The 16,236-nt window shown below is 47.2% G+C and overlaps 1 protein-coding gene across 1 annotated transcript in view; it reads right to left on the bottom strand.

Moving 5' to 3' along the window:
* Adamts16 (ADAM metallopeptidase with thrombospondin type 1 motif 16) overlaps positions 1-14,864 on the bottom strand; it is a 136,095-nt gene extending 121,231 nt beyond the window's left edge. Inside the window, exons 1-3 of the mRNA XM_047555847.1 lie at positions 14,766-14,864; positions 14,544-14,649; positions 7,708-8,033 (exon numbers count right to left, since the gene is read on the bottom strand). Of these exons, the coding sequence (XP_047411803.1) occupies positions 7,708-8,033; positions 14,544-14,649; positions 14,766-14,825 (492 nt within the window). The 5' untranslated portion in view covers positions 14,826-14,864. The remainder of the gene's footprint in view (positions 1-7,707; positions 8,034-14,543; positions 14,650-14,765) is intronic.
* Between the last annotated feature and the right edge of the window lie 1,372 nt (positions 14,865-16,236).

The raw sequence follows: 16,236 nt of genomic DNA, 5'->3' as shown, positions 1-16,236 counted from the left end.
AAACCAGATGCCAAGACCTGCACTGTGGAGAGAGCTCAGTAAGGATTCCATGGAAATTCATGTGCAGGAGCCACCAAGTCCCTGTAGGGCAACGACAGTCTCCTGATGAAAAGGAATCCAAGCGTTGTGGTTTCAAAGTCTTGGCCTGGGGTCAGACTAAGTAGGCCCATCACCTGCTCCTTTACAGCGAGCTTCAGAATCATCCTTAAATTAAGGATAAAAAATAGTTTTAGGTAATAATCTATAAAATGTGCTAATAATCACATCTAGTGCAGCCTGACTTTCTGAGTGGCAGTGTGAGGAGTGTGGCAGCACCTTTCCCCAGTGAAACTGCTGAAAAATCACACACACACACACACACACACACACACACACACACACCATTTACAATGTCTGAGAATCACCCCAAAGGCATAACATATGGAGAAACAACTGTTGAATATTATCTAGCAATTCTTGAAAAGAATGATGAAGTTGGGAAGCATTTGAACCATTCTCTACTTATACCCTCACCCTGCCTCCAGCTCAGTGTGACAAAAATTCTATTCCAGGCATATGAAGCCACAAAGACAAGGGATCCCAATTTCTCCCCTCCCCCAACTCCCATTCCAGGGCTACATTTTTACATCAGGAATGACAAGTCTCCCAAGTTCATTCCCTCAGTTCCATACTGCAAGAGCTCAATTTCAGGCAGGCATGGCCAGAAGGACTAGTTTCCCTTCTTTCAAGAAGCCCCTACTCACGGTGCAAACTCAATTCCCAGCTCAGCAGGCCAAGAATAATGAATCCTTGTATACTTCACTCCAGCTCACTTGCAGGGTGGAGATTTCAGATTCGGAACCAAAGGAGATAATGGGCTACCATCTCTATCAGAGCTCTACTCACAGAGGAGGAGTGCTGCAGAGGGAAAAATAGGCCACTCGGCCAGTGACAGCTGCAATCCTGTGCCACAGAGGTTTTCCACAAGCTGAAATAACAAGGTGCTCACTTACAGGGGTAGCTTTTTTTGGAACAGAATGTAGGGAGATTTTGCCCAAGGACATCATCAAAAATAATGGCCATTTTTGTTGTGAGAAACTAAAAGGAGATCCTGCCATTTGTAATGAACCTGGATGAATCTGGAGGACATTATGCTAACAGAAATGAGTCGAACACAGAAAGACAAATACAGCATGATTTAACTGGAATGTGAAATCTTAAAAAAAAAAAAAAAAAGATGAATACATAGAAAAAGTAGAATACTGATTACCAAGGGCAGGGAAGAAGACAAAATGGGGACAAATTGGTCATTTACTCATTTATGCAAAAATGAGTAAGAATCAATAACTAACATATAGAATAAGGACTGCATATAATGATACTGTATTGTATACTGAAGTTTTCCTAAGGGAGTATGTTTCAGGTGCTCTCCGCCTGCTGGACATACAAACACATAGGTATCATGGAAAGTGCAAGAGAGATTAATCTGTATGCCTATAGTAATTATTTCATTATATGAATGCACATCAAACCATCATGTTCATATCTTAAATACATACAGTGCAAATTTATTTTAAAAGAAAAAAAAGAAACACGTAATGAAAATGTTTCATAAAATGGAGAATACAAATAAAGAGAAAAAAGAACTAAATACAAATTCTGGAGTGGAAAAGTACAATATATTAAATGATACATTTACTACAGGGACTTGATAATAGATTTGAATTGCAAGGGGAAAATCATCAAACTTGAATATAAATTAATAAAGGTGATTCAATCCAAAGAAAACAGAGGAAAAAAATAAAATAAAAATGTGCAGAATCTCAACAAACAAGTAATATCACTAAGCATATCAATTCTTTCATATTGTAAGTATCAATGAAGACCAGAGACAGGAAGAGAAAAAAACTACTGAAGAAACAATGGCTGAATATCTTCTTAGTTGGTGAAAAATATTAATCTACACATTAAGAAAGTGCAGCTAAATTCAAGGAGAATAAACATAAAGATACCCACACCTATAACATCATAATAAAAATGTGAAAGACAAAGAGCAAAACTTGAAAGCATCAAGAGAATAATAACTATGTACAATGAAATCACAATGAGATAAACAGCAGACTTATATCAGAAACAATGGAAGTCAGAAGGCAGTAGTATGACAAATTCAAAGTGCATCCCCCTCCCCCCAAAAGCAAAACAAAACAAAACACTGTCAACCAACACAAGGAAGGTCTCTGGGTGACTCTGGATCAATCTCATCCATCCCACTTCATTCCTCATCATTCCCAATAATATCTGTACAATTTGCTGGGAACAAAACATCTTGAGATAGGGAACTGGTGGGGACAACCCAAACTTTGCTCCAGATCTCCCACCGTGAAACAGAAAGTGCTTCGGTACTTCTACATTGTGCATTATAGTCAACAGGGTATGAAAACCAGGGTGTGCTACTTTCCAGGATTCTTTAACTATATTGCTAGTCACGCATGTGCAGTCAAGACCAAGACTCCAACCTCCCTGGGTAGCTTGCAGAGCCTCAGGGTCCAGCTTATTGTGAGTCCTAGGCTTCATTTGTCCCTTGTTCCCAGCCTGTAAGTAAATATGGGCTTGGTGTAGCTTGGTGTGTATGTGGTGTTCTGACTCATCAGCCAATATTCAGTGACCTGTTTACCAAATCAATAATCTCTAATCTTTATCCAAAAAATTAAAACCACCTTGAAATACCACTTCATAATTACTAGAATGGCAAAAATAGAAAAGTTGGACAATAATAAGTTAGAAAGAATGTGGTGAGATTGGAACCCTCATTCACTGGGGGAATGTAAAATGATACAGCTACTATGGCAAACAGTTTGACAGTTCCTCAAAATGCTAAGTACAAAATGTTAAGTACAAAGATTCCACGTGACCCAGGAATTATACTTCTAGGTATGAAGACACATGTCCACATATGCAAACTTGTTCACAAATGTTCATACCAGCATTATTCATCATGGAAAAATGAGAACAAACAATAGTGCCTATTGACTGATAAGGAATGAAATAAATATGTGTTATAAGTATGCAATGGATTATGATTTAGAAATACAAATAAATAAAGCAGTGGTACATTCCACAGCATGGATGGGGTGTGAGAATATCATGCTAAGAAAGGAAGCTTAGCCACCAAAGAACCACAGGTCATATGCTTCTCACAATGAATGGCCAGATCAGAAAATCTACAGAGAGTAGGCTGGTGGGTGGTGAGGAGCTTCAGGGCTTGGAGAATTTGGGGAAATGGGGATGAACTCTAGGGTTTTATTTCTAAGGTAATGTAAATGTCTAAAATTAAATTCTGGTGAGAGTTGCACAACTCTGTACTAAAACCTGCTGAAGTGTACATATCAAAGGCATGGAACTCTGTATTAGGTTAATTATATCTTCATAAGCTTACTTCTTAGAGAAAGTAGTGTTTATTTCTTTGACTTATCATCAGGTTAAGTGAGGTAACAAATGTGAGGCTAAATTATTTGGCACAAACTTTCAACAAGTGAGTATCACTGTGGCCATATCATCGTCACTATCTCTAGGCCACGAAGTCTATCTGTTCAATATTTTTCCTTGTCTAAATGAAACAGGACTTTTGGTACTTCCTTTTTCCCCTTTAAAATGATCTTTATTCTGTCTAGGCATTAGAATATACTTATGTGATCATGAGCTGATTACAAGAGACACGCATTGTCAGTTTGGTAGAGATGTACATATAACAGATATTCTCTTCTTAAAAAGATCATGTTTATTGCTAACTAGTACTTTGAATCAAGATACGTGGTGGTAGGGTATACAGATCTTACTTGGTATAGTATTTGATTAATGTACAATCAGGGGTGGTGTTATCAAGAATTACGTAAGTTTGGTGGATGTTAGGGATCTTCCCTAGGATGCTTGGGACTCCTCCCATGTCCCAGCTCTAACCTGAGGACTGGGTTTGGACTTGGGTTGTGCACCACTCCAAGTGCCACCAGGCGAGGCTCACCCTGTTGGTCCTCCTGGTCCTTCCTGCCTCTCTGTGCAAGAACCTGGGAGAGAAAGTACCCCTCCCCTGCCCCTTCCATCCGCCCTTGTCTCTTTGGGCTCAGGTCTGGCAGGCTCCAGGGACACAGTTCTGAACACCATTCACTATTCACATCATTTTAGTCAACACAAATCTAAAGAAAAATGTTTGTTTTAGTTCTGCTTTTCTTCTTTATGAATATTTCTTTGCTACAAAGAGAATACAAACCAAGGCAGTCACAAGAGGACAACTCAGAAAATGTTCCCAAACTTAGAATCTGAGGACCAGGGGAACAAACTTTCTATTGCTGTGGAAGATGTGCTGTCTCACAAAGGTGGGCTACAACACAAAATGCTACACTCTTAGGCAACAGACTTGGAAACCTGGAAGTGGTACTCTCATTCTGAAGGTTAAACTGGGAGAATGGGGAGCACTCCCCACAACACGGGATCCTGTCTTCCTGTGTTTCTACTGGGCTCTGCCAAGCTGCCGGGTGAAAACAAAATTAGCTAGAGCCTGGCCACACCCGGGTATAATATAACAACGTATGAAGCTGTCTCTCCAGAAAAGCCTCCACCATCCACTCCAGTTTTCAAGAATGGCAAGAGCAACAGAAGCCAGCTTGTCCAGTCAATGGCCTTTGGATGGCACAAACTCAACCCCTGCACAGAACCAAATACTCCCAGAAACAAACCTGTGAAGGGCCAGGAGGACCCTCTCTGCCTGTGTGGAAAGCCCTAAACCCACTTCTCACCTGCAATCAACAGGCAGCATCTCCCTGTCCCTTCCTAGGAACCCCATGTGGATCTGCAGCATTGTCTTCCTGGGGTTGACGGTACTGTGCAGCCTTTTCCATTTGCAAACCTGAGGCCACGTGTTAACTCCTACACACATCAGGTAGCATGCCCTTGCCTGACATCAAGAGCACAGCAAAATGTTCTACTGATTCCTGGCTCCCCTCCCACTAGGGAGTGGGGCCAGTGAATTCCAACTGGAGACTCTGAGGAAGTCTCGACTACGGGCTGCAGGCAGCTCCATGGTGGAGTATGTGCCCAGCCTCCTCTTGTTCTTCCTCTTCTTTATCCCCGTCTTCTCAACTGAGATCTGGAGAGACTTGGATTAGAACCTGAAGATCCCCAAAGGACTACAAGGGAGCCATTCTCTCTTGTTCTTCACACGCTAACAGATTTGATAGATGAGGGATGGGACAAGCCCCCACCAGGAGAGAAGTAACAGAGTTGCCAGCAACCTGAGGACTCCATCAGTGTTCTTACCATCTGGCTAAAGCAGGAGGCTTTTAATCCTTCCTTTTCCCCTAAAAATGCCTTTGGTTTGTCCTATCTTAGGGCAAGTGCCCCCAAACCTCTCACTCTAAAGGCCAGCTGAGGTCATGTTTGCAAGGACCATCTATGGACAAACCATCAGGCAAGCAGAGTTTATGTATTTGGAAGATTAATGGTGAAAGCATATGAATTTCTATTCCCTAGGCACAATATCAGATTCCATTGTTTATGCCTAGAGGAGCCTTTTCTTTCTGTTCTTTTTCACTTTTTATCTGCATGCTTACAACTTCTGCTGTTAACTCCCATCATGTTCAAAGAGAGCCAGAAATCTCAAGCTGCTGCCAGCCAACTTGATGCATGGGACAAAGTCCAGGGCATAACTCAACTGCCATGGGAGGGCCTGGCTTCGGAGACCCAGGGTCGTCAGAGGGCCTGCATCCCTGCTGGCTGATGGCAAACACCGCCCAATCCCTAGAAGCAGAGCCAGCCTTGCCGAAATCGGAAAGGCATGTTCCTCCTTCCCACTCCATGGCTTTCCTTTCTGGTTTAAATCTTTGTGAAAGAAAACCAAGGAATAGATATTTTAACTTTGTGCATTACATGAAGAGTTTCACTCCACGTTGTGGTTTGGATATGAGGTGTCTCAGAAAGCTCCTGTGTGAGACAACCTGACAAAGTTTAGAGGTACAATGATTTGGTTCTGAGAGCCTAAACCTCATCGGTGGACGAATCCACTGGTAGGCTTAACTGGGTGGTAGCTGTAGGCAGGTAGTGTGGCTGGAGGAGGCGGGTCCCTCTCAGCATCTTCTGGGATCTGTGTTTTGTCGCGGTTAGTGGAGCTCTCTCTGCTTCCTCAAGGCCATGTCTTGAGCTGCTTTCCTTCTCCACACCCTTCCTCCAAGATGTCCTGCCTTGCCCTGGGCCAGAGCTACGGAGTTGGCCATCTATGTACCAAGACCTCTAAAATTGTGAGTGCCAAATAAACTTCCTCCTCTAAAGTTGTACTTGTTGGGTCTTTTGGTAGTAGTGATGAAAAAACTCACTCAACACTCAATTAAGGAAGACCTGATTTGAGGGAGGATGGAAGAACCAGCCATGTGGTCTTCATGCTAGACAAGACTGGGAATCACCCCACCCGAACACCTGCTCCGTACATCCCAAAGCCAAAGCCTTTACAAACGAGAGCAGAAATAGATGGACTCACACCCGATTCCTCTGAAGAGTAGAATGCTAATATTCTAAAGTATTTTGCACAACTCAGCATTTGTTTATATGTGCAGCTGTTTAAGGAGTGGTTACCAAGGTGACTTTGACATTCAATGCCTTCACACACACACACGCACACACAAGTCCTCAGGAGTTGTGAGGTCTGAAAGTCCCTCTTAGGAGGAAAGGAAAGACAGACTGGAAGCATTTTCCAGAGCTGCAGTTGATGTCCAGAAGTCCATGTGTCCAACCTGTTCTGATCACAACATTTCACTCTGCTCTCGAAGTGGTGTTTGTTTGTTTGGGCCTGGGGATTTAATCCAGGGGCACTGAACCACTGAGCTACATCCCCAGCACTTTTTATTTTGAGACAGGGTCTGATTAAGTTGCTGAGGCAGGCTTAGAACTTGGGATTCTCCTGCTTCAGCCTCCCAAGCTGCTGAGATTATACACAGGAGCCACCGTGCCAGACTTCAGTTGGTGTTCTGTTAATCTGTGCCTGAGATTAATTTGTGGCCAATTATATAGGTATCTCCTAGAACTTTTTTCCTCAAAATGGAAACATTTTGAGGACAGTAAGAGAGAATACATCCAGATTTCTGCTTGAGCAGACTCGAGGGATGCTGGGGGAGTCTCAGGCTGGCCACGTGCTCCTCACTCTAGGGTCTCTGCAAAGAGCAATACAGGAGACACACAAGCTGTGTGCAGTGTCTCCGTCAGATATTCAGACAGTGGGACTTGACGTGACCAGTATTGCCCTTGGTAAATGCCCTGATTCTCAAGTATGTCACCATCATCAGAACAACAGAAGGAAGTTCTAAGTCTCAAACATCAAACGACTGACTGAGAGCCAATCCAACAAACACAGTCAGATGAAGACATTTCTCCTGTTTCCACAATGAGCTCTTAAACTAAGTAAAAGTCTTCTTACAAGGTTGGTTTACACAGACCTGGCTGCAAGTTCAATGAACATTTTCAAAAACCCGTGTCCCTGCAGAAGCACGCTAGGGCAACACGGGGTGAGGCCCGCAGCAGATTTCAGAGAGTTTGACTGGGCAGTTTCCCCTGCCGTTCACAGAAGTCTGCACCACAGTGGCAGAAGGACAGGCAAGGTCATTCTGAGGGACATGACTGGTGGTACCCCTCCTTCTCACCCACTGTCACCCATGCCTCAGTCCTGGTGGCAAGAACTGTCATACTCACCAAACCTTGGCAGGTTGACAGGGCCACGGAGGAGTTTCTGTGGGACCTCAGGAAGCCTTGGTAGAAGCAGAAGTCCTCAGGTGGGAAGGTCTGCAGGGCCTTGGTGCCCCCCTTCCCCCATGTCTGTACCGTGAACCCAGGAGCCACCAGGTGGCTGGAAGCTTTCAAGTCCACTTGGAAGTCATGCCTGAAGCCCTTCAGCCGGAGGTGCAGAGAGTCGCCTCCCTGCTGGGCCACCGCTCTTCGCCGCCGCTGGCGATGCAAGATGTCATGGGACACATAGTCTCCTCTGCTGTCAACCTCAAAGGCAGACACCAGGTCATACTCTGAAATCAGAAGAGCAGCAGAAGCTGAGTAATTTCAGGGTTTTGGAAAGAACTGTGAAGTCTTAGAATATAAAACTACCTTACCATTTTCACCATAAGAAATGATGGAGGAAAATTCAACTCCTTCCCATTCTCAAGACCAAATGCTGGGCTAAAGGAGTGTGAGTTAAAAGGGAGAATCTTAAAAGCAACTTTTAGGTAAATCACTACTACCGCCATAATGTTTTATTACCAATGCAGAACATTCTATGACATTTAAAAAGGGAAATGTATTATGAACCATTTAAGATCAAATGATATTTTAGGATGATATCTCCTGAATTCTGTTGCCAGGGAAACTGTCACATGTAATCATTTTTACAACTCTGAACCATTCTTTATTCGTATTGTTTTCTTATGAGCATCTTCATTGACCTAACAAGAAAATTTACCTTAAAATATCATAATTTTTCAGAAAATAACTGTAAGGGGAACAATGATGGGCATTCTTTGCTGCTTAATTATTTAATAATGCAGGAGAAAATGCAGAGTGAAGATGTGTTCCGGGGCAGCCAGATGCTTGTTCTGAAAGGTGGGTACGTGCATCTGCTCCCACTGGGAGCTCATGGACCGCCCGCCTGGCCCGGCTTCCCCTCCTGCTCCCTGGGGAACGCTCCTCTGCCTCTCAGAGATTAGCTCTTCTCCCACTGCCGTTTATACTGCACCAGTTGAAACCATATTCAAATTAATTATTTCTTTTTAAAAAGCAGAAGAAATCCCAAAGATGCCAGCAGATTTCTGGACGTGCATACAAGACTTCAGGACCACGGTCACAGGCATCTCCCAGCGCTCACCCCAGGCCGTGGCCCCTTCAGCAGAAGAAAGAGGGGAACCCTGGGATCCCCTGTGACTCCCAGGGTCTTCTCCAGGTGACTCCTCTCTCTCCAGGAAGCCAGGACCTCTCCTTTCATCAATGCCATTAACAGTACCATGGCTGTCTCCAGAGTCCAAGGGGCTGTTGTTTCCTGGAGGGTGGGAGGGAAGGGATGGGCCTCACCCTTGGGGGCAGATCTTGCTGCACAACATGTTCTCAGCTAAGACCTGGAGGTGCAGGCCATGCAAAGGCACCTTTGTCAAGGTCGAATCATAAAATGTTTTGGTTACTGATTTGTTAGCTTGTTTTATATCTTTTGATTATTGACCCCATTAAGTCTCAATCTTTCAATTATAAATCCACACAGGTGCATTAAAATAGGTTGGAAATAATAACCTGGATTTTTTATCCTACCTATTTTAATGCACTTGGGTCAATTTACACATATTCAAATGCTCTAACCACTTGTCTGTTACTTTTCTCAAAAGAATAAGACCCTAAAAACAATGATCATTCTGGAATTACCACGCATGGTATATCTGTGGCTCCATTTAAGTTTCATAGGTGTCTCACATCCAAGATGACGGGGTGCAGTGGGTGAAGCTCATGGCACGTGCACCTCCAGCTGCGTGAGCTCGGGGTCTGTACACCCTAGGACAGGGCTGCCTTCCGCTTCTGCATGTTTCCTACACACACACACACACACACACACACACACACACACGCACCCTAACACTTCAGCATGGTGTGAGGCCTTCCACTAAATGTGACGCTGGGCCCAGCACCAGGGCAGGCCAGAGGAATCTAGCCAGCAGCCAGGTGGACAGTCCTGCAGACTCACAGTTCCTCTTGCTTGTGTGACGTAACCCAGTTCCCATATTCCAGGAACGCGTCTCCCCTCTGCGAGTCACATATGCTCTCAAGAGGCTGCTCTGGCAGATGCTTCAGAGCCTGGCTCTTCCCTGCTTTGGCCTTAGTTGGACATGCTTTTCTGAATCATAAGATAAACCCTCAACCTACCTCTGTAAAGTGGAATTTGGTTGTAAGTCAACAATATTTAAGAAATATTTTTTGGTAGGGGTAGGATTTTCCTCATAGTTAAATTTCAGAGTAGGCTTGTCCTGTTCCTGCTCAGTCCCGATAGGTGACCGAGTGGTTACACGGGAGCAGGGCGCTGGGAGTAAAGGTGTGTGTGAGTCTGGGAAAGGCAGAGAAGGCCAGGGATGGATGGCAGGGCACAGCCCAGAGAGCCTGCTGCCGGAGCCCAGGGCTGGGTGAGGACACCAAATCAGGCAGGCGGGGCTCAGAGGGCGGGGCAGGTCTTCTGCCCACAGCTTCCCTCTTCCCCAGGTCAAGAGCTTGCTCTCGACTCTTTTGAGTCCAGAGCCAAGCTGAGCTTTGCTGGGCCCCACAGGTCTGTTCTGGCCCCGTGGTATGAACAGGCTCTCTGAGCCTACCCAGCTGGGTGGGGAGCGCCTTATGGGTTGGAGAGGCAGCAGGCTCTCGGTGACCCCCTGACAACTAACCACTGCTCTGCGTGGAACAGGTAACTCGTGTCTGACGGGGAAAAATGCATCGGCAACACATGGTGTTTTAATTAGAAAAATGAGAAATCATACAAAACTGATGAAAATGCTGGTCATGGTGGAGAAGAAGGGGGCAGGGGTTGGCACTTCTGGTGAAGTGAAGTCTGCAGTCTGCTCTGGGTGCCACTCAGAGAGGAGGAGCAGCTGTGTGGCCTGCATCTGCCCAAAGCACTCGCCTCACAGGGAGACTCCTCCCTGCTCACCCTGGGTTTCTGGGTTCCAGGAAAGCCTGGGCCATGTCATGTGTTAAGGCCTCCCACCCACCTGGCCTCTCAGGGGACAGCTCTCCATTTGCCACTGGCCCTTCCCCCTCCCTCAGGGGCAGTGGAGTGAGGATGGGAAGCCCATGGGGTGGCTTCAAACCACGCCTCATCAGCAGACTGTACTGCATATGAAGAGGTCACGACCAGACTGAAAGTCAGTTGCTCCCCAGTGACACAAACCACCTTTATTTTGCAGGGCAACTGATATCTATCCTTCATTCTAGAAGAGGACGTATTTGTCTTGCACAATAACGACTGAGGGACCTCGTTCACGAGAAGGCACGGTGCTGCGCTGAGCAGTGTTGGACAAGTTGCCCGAGGAGAGAGGCGGAATGTGTGGCACTGCCCAGTGTCCCTTGTGCAAACACCCACCACGCTGATTTCAACGACCAACGTGGTAGTGCTGGCACGGAATCAGGAAGGGACTAGGTAGTCCAGCACTGTAAAGAGACCAGCACTGTGTCCACCACACAGACCCAAGGTGCAAATGGCCTTGGAAGCACAGCATCAGCAACATGCAGGACACTAGAAAGTGAGGGCACCTGAATCCTTAACTGCTTTCAATACGCTTCATTTCGCTATGTTGTTTACATGTTTTGATTTTTAACAATCAGCTGACAAAATCCTCACCATGGCAGCCACGGCCCTCAGAACTGGCATGTGCTGGCTGAGACCCCAGCTGCTCTCCCTTCATCCATCACTGTCCCTCCTGGAGAAGAAGGGCCTGCTGGGAGGGCCTCCTCCCGATTCTGTCCAGTGGTGCTCAGTTGAGGAGACTCCTGCCCCTCGGGGCACATGGCACTGCCTGGAGACTTTTGGTTATCCGGGGAGGTGAGGGAGGGAGGAGGGTGCTCCTGGGTGCTGGCAGGGCAGACCCAGGGCTGTTGCTAAGCACCCTGCAAAGACGGGGCGGCCTCCCGGAACAGGGTGCCACTACAGCCAAGGTTGAACAGACTGCTGTGATCAAGAGAGCAGCATTAGAATCAAACATGTGCTCAGTTATGAGTCAGTGGATGTAAACCAGAGTTCAGAGAGTGAACCAGCTGAGCAGGGTATCTCCCCTCGCACGGTCGGGAGAGAAGCCAGGGGAGGGGTCATGGGCCAAATGCTGGCGCTGACACCCTGTGCTTCTGCTCTAGGACTATGATCCCCCAGACAGCGGCTCGTGATGCCTTTAAAACACATTGAGATTCCTGCTCTCTGCAATCCTTAAACAAGACCTTGTCTATGCAGACGTTTTTAGTAAGAAAAACTTTTGTGGATCGCCGTTCCACTTGGTACACTGAACTACTTGACTTCAAGAGGATTTATTGACCACAGCTTAAGTCTAGAAGGGGCCAGTTTAGAAAAGACCACATGGGTAGCAGGCAGGTGTAGACCCCCTGGCAAGTGTGTGGGGCCAGCAGGTAGCAGCTCCACGGAGCTGGCTGGGCACTTTGCTTCCTCCCCTGTGTTCAATGACATCACCCCGGTGGCTGTAAATTGGCAGTGATGGGAGTATTTATACCACAGGAATCCAATCCAATGTATGCTTGAAGCCCCAGAGGCCGCCTTCCCTCCCCTGGAGGCCTGTTGTTAAACATTTACAAGCTCCCTGCAGGGCCGACCTCAAAGAAACTGCCCGTCTCCTGGCACATAAGTGTCTGAATGAAAACCATTATAAACTTGAAACAGACACACACAAACACACGTCTTTCATGTCCAGTGGAAGCAAGTCCTAAAGAACTTCTAAACCTTGGCCTGGGAGCCAAACTTACTTTGGACATTAAAAAGTTAACAATCTGTGATGTGTCTTTGGTTTCAACAGGAGCCAGAACTTTTATTACAAAGATAAATTTGTAGGAAAGAGCATTTAAGTCTCCCATTAAGGAATTAAAATTAATTTGAATCAACAACAAAAACACTTCAAGTGATGTGCTTCTTATCAGTCTGAAAATGGAGTGGGCCCATTACGGCCTTGAGGACAGCCACGGCTTACTCTCCGCTGTGAGATGGCTCCGACACCCAGAAACAGGTGCAATGGCAGCTGGAATTGCTCCTTTCAACAAAACTCAGGACCCCAAATAGTTATTTCAACATCGACGTATGTCTTGGGAACCTGGACATCCCCCAGGGAGCTGATACCAAGGTCACAGGAGTTCACTGTAGCTCTGCTACTCGAGACTAAGCAGGGAGCACGGCTGAGCGGTCTCTCCTCTGGAGGTGTGGACACTGTCCACTGATGCCCACTTTCTCAGTTCAGTCTCTTTTAATTAAAGAGCTAAAGCACCTGGAGGGTGGGGAGGTGGGGGTGGTGTGTCTACGAAGCCAGAACCTCCCTGACGATGGCTCATACCTGCTTCAGGTTCTGACCCAGTCAGGTAAATGGCTGTCATGTCACACTGTGCTAATGCTACCTGCTGAAAGGGTGGCGAGAGCTGCCCCCAGCATCTGCTCACAGGAAAGGTCAGGAAGCCCAAGCTCTGAGGCAGGACGTCCAGGCTTTTCTTTGTGAGTAGTTCTCTATCTATAATGTTCTTGCATTAAATAAAATGTCATAAATGCTATAAAGTACTCTAAAAATGTTCTGAGTCCCTCTGGAATTTTCATGATTTTATTCTAAAACTAGTACTCTTTACAAAAATCTTGAAACGTGTGAAGGTGGACCATGAACTTCTAATATGATCATGTTGTAGAACGCATGATGAGAGAAGCATTAAAGGAAATAAGGGTGACCACAGAAGGAAGTTTTAAACACAGAATTAAGTACAAAGTGATTTTTAAGCATTTTATATTATTTGTATCTAGCGCCCTCTGGTGGTGTTCAAAGGGCCCATAGTGGAGCAACCAACTGCTATTTATCACTTTATATACTATACAGAATTCACATATTCATGCAGTAGGAGAGAATTTCAACAGCTAATGCACATATTAAACTTTTGTCTTTATTTTAATCAAGATGAAGAAACTGCATAGAAGAATTTGTAATCATTAACTCTACTTTCCTAGGTTTTCTAAGAATACATTGAAATAATCAAACCTAGTTCTTTCTCTAAAGACCAATGCAATTCACTGTGGAAAAGTAACATTCAGTAACTGCCATCACATGGGGCAGAGAAAGAAACCAGCTAGAAACCAGCCACATATCTGCTTTCTCATTTATCTGATGGGGTAGCACGACACAGACCCATTCCACTCAGATGCTGCAAAAGCCACTTGTAAGCAGCAGAAGCCAACCACACATTGCAGAAGGATCAGATTCCATTCCCTACCAAATCATGGCACAGAACAGGAACATTGCTGATGACATCACAATGAGCTAATTAGCCCTTCCACTTACTATTGTTCTTCCATTGTGACCCAGTCCTTGAAAAGCGTTAACTTGGATACTCAAATCGCAATCACTGTGGAAAAATGACAGCCTTTTGTCTCCTGCTCTGGTAGTCAAATATAGAGTGAGACTCTGGTGAAACAAAAAGAGGAGGAGGAGAGGAGGAGGGAGAGGAGAGGGAGGGGAGCGAGAGAAGCTCTTGTGTGACTTTGATGTGTATGTACATCAATAACGAATACATTAACTCATACATTGGTCTAGATTCTTCCTAAGCTCCTCTAATTTTCTAAAAGCAAAATGCATTTCCTTGTCTTTTTCATAATATAACTCTGGCAAACCGTCAATATAAATATTGGTGGAAGTCCACTCGTGAGCGCCGCAAGAAAACATCTTAAAAGCAGAGTTGAGTTAGGAACATTCACAGCAGCTCATAGACCAGCGGTGGGGCTTTCGAGCTGCTGTATTGCGAGAATTAGAAGCCCCACCTCGCCGACTTACCGTCGGTCTCCATGCCGCTTGGCCCCTCCGCGGGAGGGGGAAGATGAGGGACGCCCTGGCTCCCAGCGGCTGCAGCTGCGGGTCCAGTCGCGCACGCAGGTGCCTGCTGGAAAACACCTCGGTGAGATCGCGGTGATTGCGGGAGAGGAGCCCCGGGGAGGACGCATCTCCAGCTGTCAGGACGCACCGTTACCGCGCGTGGCAGAAGCGCACTGGACTCACCTGCACACAGACGTGCACCAGCAGCAGCACCCAGAGAACCGCGCAGCCTGGGACCCTCATAGCCCGGCCGTCCGGTGCAAGCTGGCGCTGCGCCCCTGAGTACTGTACGCAGGACTTCATCCAGGGGCGCTCGGCCGCGAGGGCGAGTCACTGGATGGTCCGCAGCAGCAGCCGGGCAGCAGCCAGCCAGTGGGCAAGCGTGCAGAGAAGACCTGACCTCGGCTGGAGCTCAGGATTCCACACGCCACTCCAGCGCCCGCGCCGGGGTTATTACTGCGCCTCCGTGCAGCGCGGGGGGCGGAGTGGCAGCCGCAGCAGCTAGGGCGGCAGAGCACCCGCCCGAGCCGTGGGAGAGCCTGGGAGGAGGGGAGGGGAGGGGAGGGCAGGAGGGGAGGACAGGAGGGGGAGCGAAGAGGAGGAGCGGGCAGAACAGGGTAAGAGGACCCAGTAGGTTGGACCGCCTCCGTTGAGCGCGGGCGACCTGCTCTTGGGTTGCAGGACTGAGGTTAGGCTTGGGCTGCTGGCTTCTCACAGCGGAGGGCCGGACCTGTGCCGCTCAAAGTGGTGGGCACCTGCAGCCCGCAGCAGTGCGTTAGTCGCTTTCTCCGCCTCCTGCCTGCACCTGGGCCCACTGCAGTCAGCCCTAACGCCTCGAAGCGGGTATCGGGTGCGCACAAAAGGGCGCCGGGACCTTATGGGGGACGCTCCGGTCTGCTTGTGAATGCACACGCGTTGATCTAGGGCTTGCAGAGCTGGGTGGTCGAGGAATTTCACTCTTTTGCTCGGTATCTGACAGCGTTTGTTGGTTCTGGGTTCACTGCCGCCTTCCACTGGCCTGGCTGGAGAGCATTGTAGGACTGCTGTGTGTGGGGAGCCTGTAGGCAGGTCTAGGGGCTGCAGGCAAGTTCAACCCCAGGTCTGGCCAAGGAAGCAGCAGTGTGCTTGCCACCCGCCTGGCCTATGTTTTGTACCCTCCATGACCTGTGGTGCTTTTGATAGCACCACATGTGTACATCATTGCACCCCTAAGTGCATGCATACACACGTGCATAAGTGCACACATATGTGTTTGCACACGTGAATACATTCCAAGGACTCCTCTCTGCTGACTGCTCTCCCATCCCCAGACCTTCCCTAGGTCCTGGGTCCCGGGCTCCTGCCTCTGTGGTTGCAGGGTCCCTTGCATTCAGGATGGTCTGACCTTGCTGAGCTTGCAATTTTGAGAATAGGATGCATGAGTGAGCAGGCAGGGTGCTCTGGACTCCTCTGCCAGCCTTCGTGGAGCCTGTAGGTGCTCCAGGAGACCTACAGTAGACTTCTTGCCTTAGGCAGTTCTGAGCTTCAGATATTCTGGGCAGGTTCACCTGGCTGTACCTGAGCTGCCCCTGCTCCAGAACACATTCCCCCCACTTGAAAATATTGTTCAAAAAACTCAGGCACAAACATTTTTACCAAAAGGACTGAATTGGAG

This window comes from Sciurus carolinensis, chromosome 6, assembly GCF_902686445.1.
Source record: "Sciurus carolinensis chromosome 6, mSciCar1.2, whole genome shotgun sequence".
NCBI lineage: Eukaryota > Metazoa > Chordata > Mammalia > Rodentia > Sciuridae > Sciurus > Sciurus carolinensis.
The sequence above is the reverse complement of the archived record's forward strand: the minus strand, read 5'-3'. Positions and strand labels throughout refer to the sequence as shown.